We start from the raw sequence: 21,216 nt of genomic DNA on the forward strand, positions 1-21,216 counted from the left end.
AACTAACTTCAATAAATTAAGTTCCTACCTTGAGCACAAGTCATTGGGAGAACAAAAATAATGATACAGCCCTTGTCCATGCCTTCCAGGAGTAAATAGTCTATATATGGGGATAAACTATGTGCATAAAAGAGTTTAATATAAGGTAGAAAGTGATCTGCAGGTCAAAGGAAGGATGCAGGCAGAATTCTCTAATATAATTTAGGAACAGAGAAATCTCTTTCAAGCTTTCAGGATAGGGAGAAGTGTCATGGAGCTAGTACCTGAACAAAACTTTAAGAAAAATAATTCATTAGCAAGGGATGGGGGTGGCATGCTCAGACATATAGAGGCAATAGAAGGCAAGATAAAATCAATGAATAGATCATAATCCAGAGTAGCCAGAAACTAAAGTATATGGCAGGCAATAGTCTAAAATAAGACTAGACAGACTGGAGTTAGATTGTATATAACCTAAACTGTCATGATAAAAAGTTTATATTTTATCACAGGCAATGCTGATGTTTTGTGAGTAAAGAGAAATTATGTAATTAGAGTTATGCATTTAAGAAAATTATTTTGAATTGTATATGAAGGATGGATGATAAAGGAAGAAGATTGGAATTGGGAGACTGGTGAAGAGGCTTTTATAATTATTATTGTCCATGGGATGATGAGGGCCCGAATTTGAGCTATAGTAGCCTAAGATTCTGGAAGAAGAATTGATAGGACTTAGAATGTGTTTTGATGAGGAAGGGTAAAAAAATGACTTGAAGGACCCAAGCCTGGGTGATGGAGAGGATTGTGATGTTCTCTGTGTGTGTGTGTGTGCACATGTGTGTTTTCTGGATTTCTTTTTTTAAAAAATTATTTGTTTTTAGTTTCTACCATTTACTTCCATAAGATTTTGAGTTCCAAATTTTTCTCCTTACCTTCTCTCCCCCTGCCCCAAGATGCCATGCAATCTTATATAGACTCTACATTTACATTCATATTAAACATTTTCACATTAGTTATGTTGTAAAGAAGAACTAGAACTAATGAGAGAAACCACAAGAAAGAAGAAACAAAAAAGGGCCATAGAGAGAGCGAGAGCAAATAGTATGCTGTATCTGCATTTAGATTCCATTCTTTTTTCTGGATGTGGATAGCATTTTCCATCATTAGTCATTTGGAGTTGTCTTAGATCCTTGCATTGCTAAGCAGAGATAAATTTATCAAAGTTAGTCATCATACAATGTTGCTGTTACTGTGTAAAATGTTTTTCTGGTGCTGTTCCTCTGCATCAGTTAATGTAAGTCTTTCTAGGTTTTTCTGAAGTCTGTCTGCTCATCATTTCTTATGGAACAATAGTATTTTATTACATTCATATACCATAACTTGTTCAGCCATTCTCCAACTGATGGGAATCCCCTCAATTTCCAATTCTTGGTCACCAAAAAAGAGCTGCTATAAATATTTTTACACATGTGGGTCCTTTTCCCATTTTTATGATCTCTGGGATACAGATCGAGAAGTGGTATTTCTGGGTTGAGGATTGTGATGTTCTTCAGAAAAACAGGGAATCTTGGAGGAAAGGGTGAAGTTTTGGGGTCTGTCTGTGGGAGATGAGTCTGGGTGACTGCAAAATTAGGTAAAAGGTGTCAGACAGGCAAATGGAGAAAGCATGGATGCTCAGTGAAGGAAGGTGGGCTGAATGTATATATTTCAGAGTAATTTGTATACTGGGATAATTTAAATTAGAGGAGTAGATACCAATGAGAGAGAATATTTAGAAAGAGAATACAGTTGTGGAATAAGCCATAGAAGACACATTTAGGTTGGGAGAGGAGTATGCTGAACCACGAAACTTAAGCAGAGCAGTCAAGACAGATCATAGGAGGATAGGGAGAAAGTGATGTCACAGAACACAAGAGGGGAGAAAATATCCAGAAGGACAAAGTATCAGTGAATAGTATCAAATATTGAATACAGGTCAAGGAAGATAAAGACTGAGAAAAAGTCGATTGGATTTGTAATCTAAGAGGTCTTTTAGTAAGTTTAGTGAAATAGAAGCCAGACTTCAAGGAAAAGAGTGAGTAGGTGTTGAGGCAGCAGAGGCAGCATCATACATATCCTGGTGGTAGGTCAGGAGCATTAATTCCTTGTAGGAGAGTACAGTATAAAGAGATATACCTAAAATGAAAAATACATTAACTCCTGCCTTTATGGAATCCTGCAACTTGAGATTTAGTACTGGGTGTCTAGAAAAGACAAAATGACCGTCTTTTGTATTCTGTCAATTTAGACATCCCATCAAATTACCAGTTACCTGTTTCTAGGATAAAAGCTTTAGGTAACCAGAAGAAGAGGCATTGTCTCATTTGAGAACTGCAGCCCCAGAGCTACAATTCTGTATCTGTGAGAGACCAGGTACCTTAATCTGGAAAATGTTCTACATCTTAGGATTTTTGCCTGTTGGTTCAACAAACATTACTAAGTGCCTGGTGTGTAAGAAATCATTCTAGACACTAAAAAAAGTTTTACCCCCAAGAGCTTACAATCTAGATAAATAACCAGTATAAAATCGAAAGTGGCAAGTTCATAGGAGAGAGCCCAAGTTGGGAGGCATGTCAGGGAGTGGGGATGATATAAGCAAAGGCAAAGAATTTTTTTAAAATAGGACATATTTTAGGGATAGTTTTATTTTGTTATTCAAATAATAAGGGATATTGAGAGGCTCATTCAGTTAAACCCCTATCTTGTAGTTATATTCTAAAGTCCTATAGGTTTAAGTGCTACTAAAGTAAATTACTATTGTGCTATAAGAAATTATGAAGGGGAATGGTTTCAGAAAAACCTAGGAATTATATGAACTGATGCAAAATGAAGTGATCAGAACCAGAACACTGTACACCATAACAGCAATATTAAAATGATAATAAGATATGAAGACTTAGTCACTCTGATCAATACAATGATCCAAAATAGTTCCAAAGGTGGGACTATGATGAAAAATGCTGTCCACCTTCAGAGAAAGATCTCATGAACTCTAAGTGCAAATTAAAGCATATTTTTTTACTTCATTTTTCTTGCCTTTTTTTTTTTTGGTAACATGCCTAATGTGGAAATATGTTTTGCATGATTTGAACTGTATAATGGGTTCATTGCTTGCCTTCTCAATGGATAGAGGAATGGTTTGAGGAAGAGAGAGAATTTAGAATTAAAAATTTTAAAAAAGTTGAAAAAATAATTAAAAACCCAGATTACTCCAGTTTAGCTCCTTGGTGATTCTCATTCATTTGTAAAATATGAATATTCAATTTTTCCTCTTAAGAAGCTTACCTATAAGATAGAATAACAATTTTGGCTTTAGGTTTCAAGTTTATGGGGATATAAATACATTTGCTAAACAAGGTCTTATGAAATTAATTCTTGTTAGAATTTTCCTACTCCTTAAAATTTCAAATAATAATAAAAATCCTTCCGTTCACATACTTTTGAGCAAGAACAAATTTATTCTATCTTTAGGGAATTTGGCCAATACTATAGATCCCATAGATATAATATATAACATAGGAATAGGGACTGGTCCTGTGATTTCTTTGATTCAGGGAATTCCCAGGTGAGTAAACACACTGTACCAATAATTCAGATTGGTACCTTCTTTGCAATATATAGTCTTTGATAGTTTCCTAGAAAATGGAGGGCTTAAGTGACTTGCCCAGAGTCATAAACCCAGTTTGTGTCGAGATGGGACTTGAACATGGGCCTTCCTGGATTTTAGACTAGGTCCGAGCCACTATGCTTTGCTGCCTCTATAGGGTAATATAGATATTACTATCAAATTTTGTAGTCATTTAAAGTGACCATCTAAAATTATTCACAAGATATAACGTTGTTGTTTTCTCAACATTTCCTTTACTTATGTTTCAACTAAATACTGACCAATTCATTTCCACTTGGTTGAAAGTTTATAGAGGTTCATTCTGGTTATAATATGTACTTGTGGGTAAGTTCACATGTTCCATGTATATTTCATATTTCTGGTTAGCTCATTACAGTATATTCTAACCCGAGAAGCTGTGAACCCTCTTGCTTATGAGACTATTGCTAATAACAAACATTTGATAATTTAGCATACTGATCTGTGCCATTATGCAAGTGATTAAAGCAGTGTTTCCTGTGTTGTTCGTTTTTTTTTTTTTAAATTCCAGTCCTTGACACCTGAGAACTTAACATAGAAGCATGCAAAGGATAATGAATAGAATGCTGGATGTGTGATTATGAAGGCCTGGGTTCAAATCCTGCCCATGTCACTGAATACTGAGTGTGATCAAAGAGAAATCATAATCTTTCTGACCCCTCAGTTCCCTCACAGGCAAAATGGGGATAAAAATATATACCATACAAAATTGTTATGCGGATCAAATTAGGATACATAAAGTGCTATATAAATCTATGTATGTTATTATTTGAAGGAACATGGTATGGTAAATAGAGCACTACCTTAGGAATTTGCTATGTGACCCTAAGAAGAATATCATTTAAATCTGATAAGCCTCAGTTTTCTCATCTATAAAATGGGGATAACAAATCAACCTACTCCCCAGTGTTGTAAAGCTAGGAAGAGGAACTAGATTTGTGATTTCATTGGTTTAAGGAATTCCCAGGTGAGGAAACTCCAACTATCAGTGAAGGTTGGCACTTTCTCTGCAACCTATAGTCTGAAAAAGCTGCCTAGTGCACTGAGAGGCTAAGTGACACAGCCAGTATGTGTCAGAGATGGGACTTGAGCTGGGGTCTTTTGGGCTCCAAGGCCACTCTATTGACTGTTAAACTTCCATTTTTATTGTGAGGATCAAATAAAATATAAAGGGCTTTGCAAATCTTAAAGTATTATTGAACTGTGAGCCCTTATTACTACTTTTAGTTTCAGGTTATCTCTATTCAGAGGAGTTAGCCAGGTTGCCCAGGCATTGGGCCAGGAGTCAGGAAGACCTGAATTCAAATTTGACCTCAGACACTTACTGGCAGTGTGACCCTGGGACCTCTGTTTGCCTTACACCACTGGAGAAGGAAATAGCAAACTACTCCAGCATCCTTGCTAAAACAAACAAAACACTATGGACAGTATGGTGCACAGGGCAATGAAGGGTCAGACATGACTGAACAACAACATTACTATTAAGGGGGCCTAAAAAGTTAATACTCTAATATTCACGTTAATACTCTAATATTCCTTGCATTTATGGTATACTTAATTAATGATTGTCTCAGGTAAGGTAGATCACTATAATAGATTTCTCAATTTTCACAATGCCTTGGTCTTTAGGTAAATTAACTGTCCCTTTTGGGTCCCCCTAAAAATTCCTTGTTATATTTTTATATACACTTTTAGGAATTATAGAACAATTCATTTTATCCATATGTCTTAGGAGGAGACTACCTTATACCTTCATGAAAGCTAAGGGTTACACCAGACAATCTAGAGTTCCCTTCCAGCTACAAAGCCTGTGCTTCTCTGATTATACTTTGCTATAGAGCTTAATTTTTCGTTAAAATCTAATCTTTTATCTAGTTTGTCTCTGTATGTTTGAGAAAATTTTTAAGTTCTGGAGTAAAGTGGATTATGTTTGCCTAAACAATTGTATTCTTGATCTTGCTGCCTCTTCAAAGTGATTTCTGTTCATTTTGCACTATGATGGATAGTCACTACAGGGTTAAAAAAAACCAACCTAAAATGCTGAAATTACATGCAAAGTTTTGAGATGTACTTAGTCTGAGAAACCATGAGTTTGAGCAAAGCTCTAAAGAAACTCAAGTGACAGGTTTGATTCCCTCATGGGATGCTCCAAACATTCCATCTCATGACCATAAATGCATTCTTAATACCAGCTACTCTTTAGCAAATGGATGCCACTAGTCACACAACTTAAGGAGTATAACCCAAAGAGTGATTTAGAACTGTTATCTTCAAGGAGAAAATACAGTATCAATATCAGCTACCACAACTTGATTAAAAAAAAAAACTTATTATATGGAAATTTTCAACTGACATAAATAATAAATTAGGAAGTGGAGTCTTTAATGACAACTGATACTTATCTTGGTGGAAGCTTACTGCGTTGGATCAAGAACTATATATAAAGAAGGAATTAGTTTAAAGTGTTAAAAAAAAAAGGTGTTGAATTATTATTATTTTCAAAACACCATTCCAAAGAGCAAACCTCTTGAAGTACACACAAGCGTCATTAAGTCAGAGCAACCAGCACATAACCAAGAGTGTTGAGTTTACAAGTAGATAACTTTAAATGGAAATAATTGGGATAAAGTAGCGCTGTCATCCTAATAAAGAAAGATACAGAGTTGTACTGTTTTTCCAGACAATATTTAAAGGGCCAGGCCAAGAAATAGGGTCTAACTTCTTTAGTGGAATCATTCTCAAATAAATGTACCCTTTGGTACATTATTTCCTTTCTAGATTCAAAAATTGATCTTTTTCATTATTATACAGAGCATATATCAGAAAACTAAATTTCTTCCTTTAAATGTGATTATTTCTTTCCCAGATAACTTTTTTAGAAATCCATAATGAAGACATAGCTTTATTAGTAATGACTATTTTCCTCTATCCTGGACAGAAATTTTATGAGACTTGGTTACTGCTAAAAGTATTTGGAAGAATCTTTACAAATTTGCTTTCTATCCTAGATATTTCAAAACAGACTGCAAAACATTTTTTTTCACAGATAAAATTCTGCTTCTCTTCCTCTAAATGTATTAATATTTTCACAGTATATGAAAAAGAGCAGATATTCCAAACTTTTATTCCCCTTATCCCCCAATACCATTTTGGCCTCTTGTCTTTTTTGAAATTACCCCATTGCCTACATTATAGTGAAAACTGAAACCTGCAATATTGAATACTATCATCTCCTTTTCCATCCCTCAAAATCCTTCTCCAACTTCACGTGGCCAGGGCCAACACCTCCATTTGTATCCTTGCTCCTACCCTATCCTACCCTCTTCTCCTGCTCTGACTATCTCTCTCTCTCTCTCTCTCTCTCTCTCTCTCTCTCTCTCTCTCTCTCTCTCTCTCTCTCAATCTCTCTCTCTCACATACACACACTTTCAGTGCTGAAATCTTGATGGATAGACTCACTGACATGCTTTGTCCTTTTTCTGTGTATTTACACAATCTGTGATCCATGACTAGAACTCACTTCCTCCTCATCTGTGCCTCTTGGCTCTGGCGTCACTTTTGTGTAACTTTCCCTGATCCCTTTAGTCTTTAGAGCCCTCAGACTCCTCAAATTACTCTGTATTTACTTAACACTCTATGTGTTATAGCCCCTAAATGAGCGATAAGCTCCTAAATGGTAGAGACTGTTTGGTTTTTGTATTTCCAGAGCAGGTGCTTAATGTTTATTGTATTGGTCTTAATTAAAAAGAAAGCTTATAATTGAGTGTGCATGTTTATTAAAATTATACTTTACTTAACATGCACACAAGAAACACCAAATGTGATAAAATAGTATGAATACAATGAGCAAATTTCACTTTTGACATGTTCTCCCTTAAAATGGGGAGGAGGAAGGGAAGAAAGAGGGGCGGGAACAGGAATTGGTACTGACTGGGTTCAAATTAGGGCAGTGAAAAACAACATAGAATGCTGAAATATATAAGTTTCTATATAGGATGTTCTAAAAGTCTTAGTGCAGCAGTTTTAAATTATTGAAGCATTAGAAATCCTGGTTCAACTTCATCAATATTATAAATGGGAAAACTAAGGTGAAGTTATTGAATTATCTAAACACACATAGGGCATCAGTAACAGGACCAGTTTTCAAATCCAAAGTTTCTCAGAATTAGAATGTACTTGCCCAGGGGCGGCTAGGTGGCACAGTGAGTAGAGCACCAGCCCTGGAGTCAGGAGGACCTGAGTTCAAATCCCGCATCAGACACTATACTCACTGGCCATGTGACCTTGGGCAAGTCACTTAACCCCAATTGCCCTCCAAAAAGAAAAAAAAAAGAGTGTACTTGCCCAGTAATCTCGACTTTAACATCCCTTAGAAGAGGTTATCTAACTTCTACTAAAAGAGATCTAATGAATGGAAATCACTCTTTCTTTCATCTTATTTCATTTTTGGACAGCTCAAAGTATCAAGGCAATTTTCCCTTGCATCAAACCTATGCCACAACTTTTACCTCTTGCTCCTAGTTCTACTCTTTTGAGGCACGTAGAACAAACCTAATCCCTTCTTCTATATTCGTGCTCTTCAAAATACTTGAAGACATGGGACAGCTAGATGGCACAGTGAATAGAGCAAACAGCCCTGGAGTCAGGAGGACCCAAGTACAAATATGACCTCAGGCACTTTACACACTAGCTGTGTGACCTCAGGCAAGTCATTTAACTCCAATAGCTTTGCCTTCCCCCTCCAAAAAAAAATTTGAAGACCGCAATTCACATCCTTCCTTGTTCTCCTTCAGTCTTCTTTTTACATCCCAATTCTAAACAGCTATAGTCTTTTTCACTGAACTTATAGGTCATGGTCTCTAGTTCCTTCATTATTATGTTTGCTATCGTCCTTCCTAAAATGTGGAATCCAGAAGTCAATACAATACTCCAGAAATGGCTTTCTCCCACACAACCCACCTCTCTTATGGCTGCCTCAAACTGAGGTAGCTTGATTGGCTGCTAGGTCATACTACTGACTTACACTGAGCTTATACTTTAATACAATCTGAGATCTTGTTCTGTATGAACTGTTATACCTTGCCATACCTCTTTATGCAATACTTATGCAGCTAATATTTAAAAAACCCACAACTTTACATACTAACCTTTAATATTAGATTCCTAAAGACACACTGTAAATCATTTTCTCACAGCCAAAACTGAGTTGATCTTCCTCCGAATCTAATACTATTTATTGTGTTCACAAGGGATAAAAACAACAGGAATTCCGAACTTTTACTTCTTTGAAGCCCCCAGCATCACTCCTGGCCTCTTGTCTTCTAAATGACCTCACTGGCTACACTTTAAGGAAAAACTGAAGCCAGCAGTTGTGAACTCTGCCATCTTCTCCACTTCATCTCTCAAAACCCTTCTACAACTTCACCTGACCAGCATTCTTTTATTTCAGTCACTCCTTCTTGCCAAGCCCAATTGGGCTATGTTAACATGTCACTTAACCTTTCTGAGCCACAGTTCCCCATATGAATACCACATATGTGTCCATCCAAACCATTAATATAAACGGTAAGCTACACAGGACTAATGGCTGATGCCTGAGGCATTCCACTAGAGATTGCTTCCCAAGGTGACATAAACTCATTAATGACTACTCTTTCAAACTTGCAAATGCCCATTCAAACAATTCTGAAACCACTTAATTGCACTATCACCTGGTTTAAATCTCTCCATCTTGTCCACAATGAAAGCACCAAAAGTTGCCAGTTGCTTTGCTGAAACCCAGGGAAGCTATGTCTAGGTCACTTCCTTGTCTATCAGTTTAGCAACCCTTTCAAAACAATGAATGAGATTAGTCTTACGTGACTTGTCTTTGCAATGAAACCATTCTGGCTCTAACGTAATTACTGCTTTCATTTCTCAGTGCTCACAAATCATTTCCTTCAATAATTAGTAACTTCCACACTTTTTATTGAGGAATCACAGTCACGATAATAATTTTTTTAACTGAAAAAGAGTACATCTTCCATTTTCTGAAAATTGAGACAGTATTTGCTCATCTCCAATCTTGAGAAGGCTCTCTCATCCTTTACATTTTTCAGAGATTACTAATGGTGGAAAGTAGAACTATTTTTCCATAGCCAATCCGTCTATAGATAGACGGGATGGGAATTTATTTCTTATACATTTACTATGTGCCAAGTACCATGCTAAGAGCTAGAGATATAAATGGAAAAAGTCAAGATGGTCCCTGATCTCAAGAAGCTCACATTCTAATTGGGGAAGACAACACATAAAGTAGGGCTTAAGCGCATGGAAGATGGAAAGACCAGATAGTATTTGGTTTCTGGCAAAGAAAGTAACAGGGGATATGGCAATATGAGAAGTTATATAGTAAAATATTAGCTACGAAGCATTAACAGTACACGTGTCTATCTTCAGAATGTATGTGTGTATGAGTATGTTTATAATGCTATAGATCTGAATTATATAGGATTGGATGCCAAGAAGAAAAAGAGCAGGTTTATAATAATCCTTTGAGGAGCCACTAAAATTGAAGTCTCATTCTGGCTAAACTATGCAAGAAGCCAATGGCTTGCTTCCATAATCCCCAAAGTTTTCATAGTATTCTTAAGAAAGACTTTCTCTTTTGGGTAACAGGTTATAGCTGAGCCAGGAAAACAAATGGTTATGTAAATAATTATATAAATAATTATAATAATAGCAGTTCATATTTACATAAGCATCTTACATATTATCTCATTTGATCCTCACAGACACTTTATAAGGTAGATGCTTTTATTAGCTCCACTATAAAGATGAAGAAACCGAGGCTCAGAAAGTTTAAGTGTTCTATCTAGGATCATAGAAATAGCATCTAAGGCAGTATTTGAACAGGTCTTCCTGACTTAAAATCTGATCCTATATCCTCTGGGCCATGATTCCTGGCTAGAGCCCATGAAATGAGACTAAGAGAAAGAAAGGTAACATTAGTAATTGAGGAAAAGGAAAAAAATCATATTTAAAAATAATTCATGTTTCTACTGAAAGAAAACATCTTAGTATTACTATTCATGCAATGTAACAATTTTAATGTTTTTAAAAACAATTTATTTTAAAATAAAACTTTTCCAGGCTTCTCTCCCAAACTTCCATATTAATTAGGTTATAATGATTACTACAGTAGTAATACTTTGGGGACTTAAACTTGGGAGTTTGGAAAAAAAGCAAAAAGGATTTAAACATTTTTAATAGCTGGCTCGAAGTTAAAAATTATTTGCTCAACCCACCTTGTAAACTGTCGACTCTCTTCATGGACTTCCATTTCTGTACTTTTAAATTCATTTAACTCTTTCCTTATTGCTGCCTAAAAAGAGAAAACAGATAAATACAATTTTTATTTGGGCTAGACATTTAATCTGAGTACATAAATTTCCTGTAGATAGTTACTAGTGAAATTTCTTGTAGGGTAAGGGAATTTACAACAAAGAAAGAAATGCTTCTTGTAATTTTTTTGAGAGAAAGAAGTTTCTTAGAAGATGATAGAATGAAAAAAAGACCTTGGAAATAGTGTCAAGGAATAAAATGAAATAATTTTAATTACTTTCATATAATTCAGAAACCCAAGTATGGAGAACTAATCTGTCCTTCACCACTTGTAGGTAACTTTGACAGGAGATACAGGATTTTTTTTTTTTTTTGCCTTTTGGAGGGCAATTAGGGTTAAGTAACTTGCCCAAGGTTACGCGGCTAGTATTTTTGTGTGGGTGTTAAGTGTCTCAGGCCTGAACCGAACTCGGGCCCTCCCGACTCCAGGGCCGGCGCTTTACTCACTGCGCCACCTAGCCGCCCAGAGATACAGGATTGAGAGAGTAAAGGTAATGGGAATGAAACTTCTCTGTGAATATGAAGGTCAGCTGTACTTGAGAGAGAAACACAAAAATGGTGGTCTATCAATAAAACCAAAATATAAAATGTTTATATTAGATGAGAATTGGAGCAGAGGAAACAAAAATGACTGAAACAGAATTTCAATTGTGATACTAGATTAGTCTCTCCATGAGGGGAGGGACTAGATGGTTTCTGCATTTCCAGGAGCAACCTGGACAGTACCTAACACATAGGAAGTAATCAATCTCTGTCTCCTTGAATTAAAATAGGCTGACAAGATTCCAAAGTGTGCTGCACAGGAAGCTGTTTGCTGCTTGACCATTTGACCATTTGAGGAAGAAAGCAGGATCCAGGCTGTCAGCCAGTCAATAAACATTTATTATGTGCCTATTTTTTGCCGGGCACTGTGTTAAGAGCCGAGGATACAAAGAAGGGTAAATGAGAGTCCCTGCTCTCAAGGAGTTCTCTTACTCCTGCCTCATGCCACAGGAGGCCTCTGAGGGCAGGAGACTTGGAGGATCCTGCTAACCCTGAGCCCAGAGTCTGCGTCTGAGTTGAGAAAACCTCTCTCTATTCTGCTGCCCATTTTTCTTGTAAAGAAAATAGAAGGAGGGGCGGCCAGGTGGCTCAGCGAGTAAGAGCACCGGCTCCAGTGTCAGGATGACCTGGAGATCGAATCCCAGGCTCAGACACTTAGCACCCACCCAGAAACACCTGGCCGTGTAACCTGGAGCAAGTTACTTAACCCCGATTGCTTAAAAAAAAAAAATGAAAAATTTATATTAAAAAAAAATAGAAGGAATAGTACTTCTTAACTTTCACTGTTTGACCTTATTGGGAGAGTATATGGCTGCCATTTAATCTACAATTTTTCTCACCTACTGCTGCCAAGGCAATATGAAGCCAAACAGGCAACAAAACACAAGTCTGCAGCAGAGTTCAAGCCCCAATTGTCCCTGGGACTTATTGCATATAATGGGTTTATAAAATGGGATTTGGAAAACCAGGCAAAAGGACAACCTGATAAAAAGGAAAAAGAGAGGTTCTCCCTCACTCACACACTCAACTAGAGGTGATCTATCTTACAATTTTTATTGCAAATTATTTTCACTGAGAAAATAGAGGAGGCCCTTTGTTATAAGCTCCCTTTTTTCTCCTTTTTAAATCACACAATCCCTTGCCATGATTCCTCAGTGTTCTTCTCCTTTAGTCTAGTCTTTGGTGAAGTAACTCCTTTTCAACAAGGCCAATCCCTCCCTTTTTTGCATATGCCCCAATCTTTCCAGCAGAAAAGATCACAATCATCTCTCCTTTTGCTATAATCTTCCACCATCCTATCCTATAGTGGCCTAGGAATACGTCCATGTCTTCCATTACCTTAAAAATCCTTCAGTTGGACTTCTGGTGTAACAAGATGGCATAGTGAGGAAGGAACTCCTTGGAGCCCTCCTAAATTCTCCTTAAACAACTTGAAAGCTGAATCAGAATTAATCTAGTAGCAGGGAAGCAGCTGACCAGTAATAGCAGTTCTGTCTCACTAGGGTAGTAGGAGAACTAGGTCCAGAGCAGCAGTGGTCAGCTTCATAGCTGTGGGCCATCAGCAAGGTTCTGTCTGAGCCAGGGGCAATCCACGGTGAGACACCACCCCCACTGCTAACCAGTAGTGAGGTCCCACCCCTGGGGCTAACCAGAAGTGAAACCACATCCTTAAAGCCTTCCAGCAGGCCCTGTTTCCATAGCAACCTAGCAGCAAGACAGCATACCTGGGGCAGGCCAGCAGTGAGACCTCCCCTCCAATATAAACCAGCAGCTAGCCCTGAAGCCCAGTGAAAGCCAGCAGCAAGACCCTAAGCACCAGCACAAGAAGCTTGCCAATAGTTCAGGACCAGAGACCAACTCTCACATAAAAATACCATGGCACAAAATAGGCAGAAAAATGAACAAAAAAAAAAAAAAAAGAGAGAACTTGATTACAGAAAGCTACTATGGTGACAGGGAAGATCAAGGCACAAACTTAGAAGAGGACAACAGCATTAAAATGGCTACATGTAAGGCCTTAAAACAAAATATAATTTGGTCTCAGACCCAAAAAGAACTCCTGGAAGAATTTTAAAAGGATTTAAAAGCAAATTAGAGAAGTAGAAAAAAAGCTGGGAAAAGAAATGAGAGTAATGCAAGAGAATCATGAAAAAAGAGTCAACAGAATGGAAAAAGATACACAAAAACTCACTGAAGAAAATAACTCCCTAAAAAAAAAGAATTGGCCAAGTGGAATCTAATGCCTCCACGAGACATCATGAGACAATAAAACAAAATTTTAAAAACATTTAGAAACTGAAGAAAATGTGAAATTTCTCATTGGATAAACAACTGACCTGGAAAATAGATCCAGAAGAGGTCATTTAAGAATTATTGGATTACCTAAAAGCTATGATAAAAAAAAAAGAGGCCTGGACAACATTGTTCAAAAATTTATCAAGGAAAATTCCCCTGATATACTAGAACATAAGGGCAAAATAGAAATTGAAAGAATTTACCCATCATCACCTGAAAGAGATCCCAAAATGAAAACTCCTAGGAACCTCAAAGCCAAATTCCAGAGCTCATAGATCACAGAGAAAGTACTATAAGCAGCCAAAAGGAAACAATTCAAATATCGTGGAGCTACAGTCAGAATTACCCAGGATCTGGGAGCTTCCACATTAAAAAACTGGAAGACTTAGAATATGACATTCTGGAAGGCAAAGGAGTTAGGATTACAACAAGGAATCATCTACCCAGCAAAACAACATAATCCTTCAGGGGAAAAAAAATGGACATTTAACAAAATAGAAGATTTTCTTAATTAAAAGACCATAGCTGAATAACTAAATTTGATCTCCGAATGCAAGACTCAAGGGAAACATAAAAAGGTAAACAAGAAAGAGAAAATATAAGAAGTTCAATAAGGTTAAACTGTTTATATTTCTACATGGAAAGATAATATTTGTAAATCTAAATGAAATGGATGAATATCTAAAAAAATATAAATTACCCAGATTAACAGAAGAAGAAATAAAATACTTAAATAACCCTATTACTCTTAAGGGCAATACCATCATAGTCACCCAGGCCTGCAACCTGAATTAGCTCCAACTCCTCACTCTCACTCACCCCACATTGCCAATCACTTACCAAATCCTATTTCTATAGTATTTCTCACATCTATCTTTTCTCTACATTCATAAAGCCTCCACCCTAGCCTGGGTTTTTATGCCTAGAATGCATTTCCTCCTCACCTCAACCTCTTAAGACTCTCTAGTTTTTTTCTAGATTTATCTCTGGTATCTATTTATGTAAAGTCTTCCCTGATCCTTCCAGCTCTTTATGCTCCTACTCCAATCATCTGGTATCTGTTTTGTATACATCTTTATATGTACATGTTGCCTCTCCTGGAAGCTCTTGGGGGGGGGGAGAAGGGGGGATAACAGTGCTGAATATCATAGACACTTAATAAAGATTTGCTGAATGACTGATTTTTTTAAAGGGCATGTGTATATAAAGAAGGTACAAGTAACAAACGAATAACCTTTACTGAAGGATAATAATCTAAGCTTTAGATTTTCTAAATCAAATAGCTTACCAAATGAAATAAAACTTCTTCTGCTAGTATACTCATTCTCTGACCTGCAGTGAGGTGGATAAGCCATATCTCAGTCTAAAAAGCTTTAGAAATCCAGCAAACATCCCAAGTAATGATGATTGTCAGAGAATTTATTTTCACCTTAGAAAATCTAAACTAGTATCTTTAATATTTGCCACAACTGCCTAAATTGAATTAGGCTTTCACTATGCTCAGATCTTACTAACCAAGTAAAATTGATCATTTTACTCCTTTATGATATTATCATAAAGTCATTTCTTATAAAGCTTATATTCAAAAGAGAAATGTTTTTGTAAATCTAATTTTCTGCCAACAAATAGCATTTTGAATTGTGCTATTGTCAGTTGTCCCTCCAAATCAGATTTTTTTTTCTCATTATGCCTTGAGGGAAAAAAAAAATTAATCCATTGCCATGAATAATAGCTTTTATTCTTTAAAGAACCTCAGTACAAATATTTGCATTTCAATGTGGGTGTACTGTCAGTGGGAGAAGATTAATGTCGCAAATGACAGCATCCAATTTTAGTAGGGAATAGTTCTGGTCATGTTTTGAAATACAGAGCATAATACTGTAGGCAGAAGAAGCCCAGCTTACTGACAGGCCTTCCAAAATATTCTTTGAGAAAAGCTAACTTAAAAAAAATTTAATATGACAAAGTATATCCCTACAGTAGGAAACCTATATTTGGTTCAGCACAACATACCCTAACAAGTCTTAAAAAAAAATTATGCTCACTGTTGCATAATGTTACCCAGGAGATGAAGGAGCTTAACTTCCACCAATACTTAATTATGACAAATTAGGAAGAATCATTTCTGAATGAGAATTCATTCTTCATAGTCCCTTCCAAAGGTGGTGTTTGCACAAATGAACTTTTTCTTCATCTGTACAACTTAAATGCACAATTATTCCAAATAGTTTATTTACACTGAATTCTACCTCACCAGATGAAATGAAAAAGCAGGTGTGAAATGATGCAAGGGAAAGCTTAGCAAGCAGGTATTAGTAAAACAAAGGTAAATAAAATTCAGCAACATAACATTGATTAAGCACTTAATATGTTCCAGGCTCTATAGATAGTCTTGCTTGCTGTATATCAATGAACTCTTCATCCTAAATCATATTCCTTGCATGCATGGAAATATGCCTTTCTCCAAATTTTCTGTAGCTACCTTCTCTGGTACTAAGTTGTTCCTTCTTTCATATATCAAAGCACACAAAGTCAGGAGTAGGGGTATTCCTTGCTTTCCACTGTTACTTCTAGACCCTCCCTTTTATGCAATCATTCATGATTTTTTCCCCCATTCCATCCATTATTATCACTTGTTACCAATCCTGGCTCACAATCCTTCAACCCCAAGCTCTGCCCTCAATCTTGGGAATGCAAATTCCCTCCAATGACTAGGCCTCCAAATAAATCAACCTCCTTCTCTCCCACGAACTTCTTTCTATCACAGCTACTCAAAGAAATGATCACCCCTCAGCTCTCACCATCACATCAGATTGAGCCACCTACATGACCTTGAACTCTAAAATTCTCTCTCATCATAATTTGTCCTTGCATCTCTACCACTGTCTCAGTACTACTACACTTATTCTTCATCCTCATTTCAACTTTAATCCTTCCATCCCACCCTATTATCCTAGTCCCTCCTCTGGCCTCATTCTTCAACTTTCAGTTTTGTCTCTGTGGTTAATTAGTTCAATTAAGTATCATGATCCATCCTTGATTACTTTGTATCCTTCTCCAATCACAATTCATGCTGTGATAATTGTAAATTCTAGATCACCTCTCTGATCTATGTTCTCTGGTCCTCATCCAGAGTAGCTAAATACTACTATAAGAAGTCAGTACTTTTGCCACCTGGATCCATTGAAGATTCATGTTATTTCGACTGGCCCCTCAATGCTTTTATTCTTCCTTGAATGACTCCCTAACACATTTCCACTATGGTGGCAATTCAAAATCTTATTCCTTAAGCTCCCTCTACCATCTGCACTTTTTTTCCCCTAGTAGATAAGGTTGCCTCTTATTTTGCTGAGCAAATCTGGGCCACCTGTTGTGAGATCTCTCATCTCAAGAAGCAGCATAGGATTGTGGTTGGAATATCAAGCTCGCTGTCAGTAAGTCCAAGATTCAAATCCTATCTCAGACTCCCATTAGCTATGTGATGCTGGGAAAGTTAGTGAACTGAACTTTCAGTCTGTTTCCTCAAATGTAAAACAGGGAAAATAATAATATCTGTAACATTTATATTGCATAATTATGGCAAGGATTAAATGATGTAACAGGTAAATTGCAAAAATTAAAAGTGCTATATAAATGCTAGCTATTATTATTATCATTATCTCTTGAATGCCACACCTCAAAACCCCTCCATATCTTCCCAGTCCTCTCCTCCCTTGGAACTAGTCTCTGAGGAAAAACTGACCCTTCTTCTTGCCAAGGCTACCCAAATTCCACCCCCTTCCATCTCCTCTGGGAGTCTGCACCTTCAATCATTTCCTCATTTTCCTTTTCTCTCAATCTATTGATTCCTTCTCTGTTGCCCCCAATCCATCCCTTCTCAACATCTCCCCTTCCACTCCTCTCCCCCTTCCTACCCCAGCATATTGCAGTCCATTCTGTGGAATCACAACAAATGTTAGTTATTGCTGATTTTGTGTATAATAAATAGTGGAGATGTACAGATAGAAAATGAGGGAAATGTGTTGTTTTTTTTTTAATGTACTGTGGGAAGCACATTGCGAAATGATAAAAAAAAATACAAAGATTTGAGGTTTCTATTTCAGATAGCATTTCTATGCAATGAAGTAGGTTTATTTTTTTTAAGTTAATTTATTTATTTTTAGTTTTCAACATTCACTTCTGTAAGTTTTAAATTTTCTTCCCCTCCCTCCTCTCCTCCTTTCCCAAGACAGCATGCAATCTGATATAGGCTCTACATATGCATTGGTCATGTTGTATAGAAGAATTATAACGAATGGGGGAAACCATGAGAAAGGAAAAAAACAAAACAAAACAAAAAAAGAAAATAGTCTGCTTCTCTCTGCATTCAAACTTCATAGTTCTTTCTCTGGATGTAGATGACATTTTCCATCATGAGTCCTTTAGAATTGTTTTAGGTCCTTGCATTGCTGAGAAGGGCTAAGTCTATTAAAATCAGTCATTACACACTGTGGCTGTTAATGTGTACAATGTTCTCCTAGCTCTGCTCACTAATGAAGTAGGTTTCCAATAGCTAAGTACTCTTTACTTGTCAGCTAAAAATCACAAATGGTGACACGATGCCCAGCAAGCCTTACATACAATGACATGATCTTGACACGACCAGCTGTTTACCATACTAGCTTTCAGATGAACACCCAGGTATCAGGAATTGACGTCAAAACACTACCAGTTTTCAAGTGGCTTCTCTAACAATAACTTGCAGTAACTTATGTTGTAGGCCTACAAAGGAAACTTTTCTTTAGCCTAGAGACATAAGATATAGAATCTTATTATTAAACTCCTAAGCAAAGAAGATTTTATTTTTGACATACATAAAGATGAAATTAACAAGAGACATAATACCCATATTATTTCACCAACATCTCCCCTCCCAACCTTTTCCCCAACTTATTCTAGAGGATTTTTTTTTATAACTCTAATTGTACATTAAAATATTGGCATGATGCTATTGTGGGTGGCAAGCTAAAAATAATAATGCAGGAAGTACTAAAGTTTCTGTTCAATTTAGTCAAGATCAGAAAATGATTTTCTCATGGAAGTGCTTAAAAATAGAAAATGTCAAAAAAAAGACATTAAGAAACTGAATTTTAGTCTATTATGTGAATAATAAGTATTTTTCAAACAGCAAAGAAAACTTTGTTCAATGACTCTAATTATTAATATCAATTGTGAAATAAATCAGGGAGATATATGCTCAACAAAGCATACATGGAGGACATAGTAAAAGAATTCAAATTGAAGATTGACTTCCTACTGATAATAAGATCATGAAGACAATTCTCTTTCTGGATGACATTGTGTGGAATATATCAAGTACTGTAACACTGCTAAACTCCCAAAGGGAACCTACAATCTCTCAAAGCATTTCTGCCTATCTACATAGAAAGAAAAAGTGATTGAAGAATACCTGTTATCCATACTACAATATACAGTTAGTTGGACAAACCATAGAGTGGCATTCTTAGTACGTAGATCTTGGAAAGATACTGCGTATGGATGGTGAACTGGGCCCAGAATTGAACAGGAAGAGAAAAACTGGATTGATTCTGGGAAACTGTATAGTACTTTTAATGATTCCAAGCTTCTTCCTGAAATAGTTTTCTTCATGACTTGTATATGGCTAAACCTACATTCTTGTTAAGAATTAAAGTTGAGAATCATTTAAAGTGCAATGGAGAAGTACATGGTGAGTATCAGTAGGCTGCATCACAGTACCAATGAAGAATTATACCAGAGAAATGGCAAAAGGGATGTCATCAAATAAATGCATGGCTGGAAAAGAAAGGAAATTGCTCAGATAGTAAGGCAACCTGCTGGGAGAACATTCTTTGAAGGGTTTACAAAAGGATATGGAGAGGGGTGGCTAGGTGGCGCAGTGAGTAAGAGCGCCGGCCCCAGTGTTGGGAGACCTGGGATCGGTTCTGGCCTCAGATATTCGGCACCCACACAAAAATAATAATAACTAGCTGTGTAACCTTGAGCAAGTTACTTAACCCTGACTGCTTAAAAAAAAAAAGTATATGAAGAAGAGTTGCATGAGAGGACAGGGTGTGGGATGGTTTGTGTTCTATTAGGGAAAGGACTCATGGCAATGAGAACTTTACAGCATCTTTACAGAACTATCTTTGTAAATGATTTTTGCATCAAAATTTTTATTTCAGTCAAATCAGCTTCTATTTGTTCTTTCTAAAGAGACAAACACCAATAAAATATGTTAGGTTCTAATAAAAATAATGTAAGAAATCCTAGTTTATTCTTTTGTAGTGACTACCTTTTGTCTGTACTGGATGCATTTATCATTCATCTTAGTTTGGAGCAGTGGTATCCACAGTGGGAGCCAAGGCAAGAACCCAAGGGGTATGTGATCAACTTGTGGCTGGGAGGATGGATGGCATTCCATCATTCCATATGATATTTAATTCTAGGCTTGGTTCCAGAACAATCACAGCTTTCCTTATTCCCCAATATACCTTCTTTCTCCTAAGGAAGCTTCCAACTTCCTTCCTTACAAGTCAAACTTTTAAGCTCCTTAGCAACAATAAGTATTCCTCAGAGGGGGAGGCTCTGATCTCTGGGGCAATGACTAGGAAGAGCCCTGACCACTTTCTTCCACTTTTTAATTTGGGTGGGACAGATTTAGTCACACAGGTTCATCAGGCAGGATGAACTGTGATCTGCATTTTAGTCCTCATTATATTATCTCCTTCCCCAAATCCACCCCTCTCCTGAATTTCCCTATTGTTGCTGAAGACATCCTTCCAGGCATTCAGGCTCAAAACTTCTGTGTTATCTTCAATTTCTCATTCTCTTTCACAGCTAATCAGTTGGCAAATCTAATAATTTCTCCTAGCACAGTATCTCTTGCATCTGTTTGTTTATCTCTATTTACATAGCCACCAACTTGGGTTTTTACCTCTTGTCCAAACTATTATAAGAGCCTCCTAACTGTTCCCTATCCACATTATGAAAACAAAGTAAATGGACTCGATTCAGAATAGGCATAGCCCCTCACAACACATTCCTTATCACTGGAAGTGTTCTAGCAGAGACTGGATTAGCACTTGTCTGAGATTCATCTGTTGAGCAGGTATCTGGGATAGTGGTACCCTGGACACTCCATCTTTAAAGTACAAAGCCTCCCTCTAACACCTGTTCCAAATGTCTCAGTTCTACCAAGCCCTGATGAGCTTTAAAGTAATACATAGCTTAGCAATGTTGATGGGAAGGGCAACGTGGTTGTCCTGCATGCCAGTGGCATTCACTTCTGGGGTCTACTCTGTATCTTGTAC

The 21,216-nt window shown here is 36.9% G+C and overlaps 1 protein-coding gene across 6 annotated transcripts in view; it reads right to left on the reverse strand.

Annotated features, from left to right (window-relative positions):
* The window catches only part of PHACTR2 (phosphatase and actin regulator 2), a 175,978-nt gene that overhangs the window by 9,563 nt on the left and 145,199 nt on the right, over positions 1-21,216 (reverse strand). For all 6 annotated transcript variants that reach the window (XM_069107470.1, XM_069107469.1, XM_069107471.1 and 3 more), the window contains one exon: positions 10,951-11,027. In XM_069107470.1, coding sequence (XP_068963571.1) covers positions 10,951-11,027 — 77 coding nt within the window. The remainder of the gene's footprint in view (positions 1-10,950; positions 11,028-21,216) is intronic.

Source organism: Petaurus breviceps, unplaced genomic scaffold (genome assembly GCF_028583685.1).
Source record: "Petaurus breviceps papuanus isolate PSGF00001 unplaced genomic scaffold, PetGlider_PUasm1.0 90064, whole genome shotgun sequence".
Classification (NCBI taxonomy): domain Eukaryota; kingdom Metazoa; phylum Chordata; class Mammalia; order Diprotodontia; family Petauridae; genus Petaurus; species Petaurus breviceps.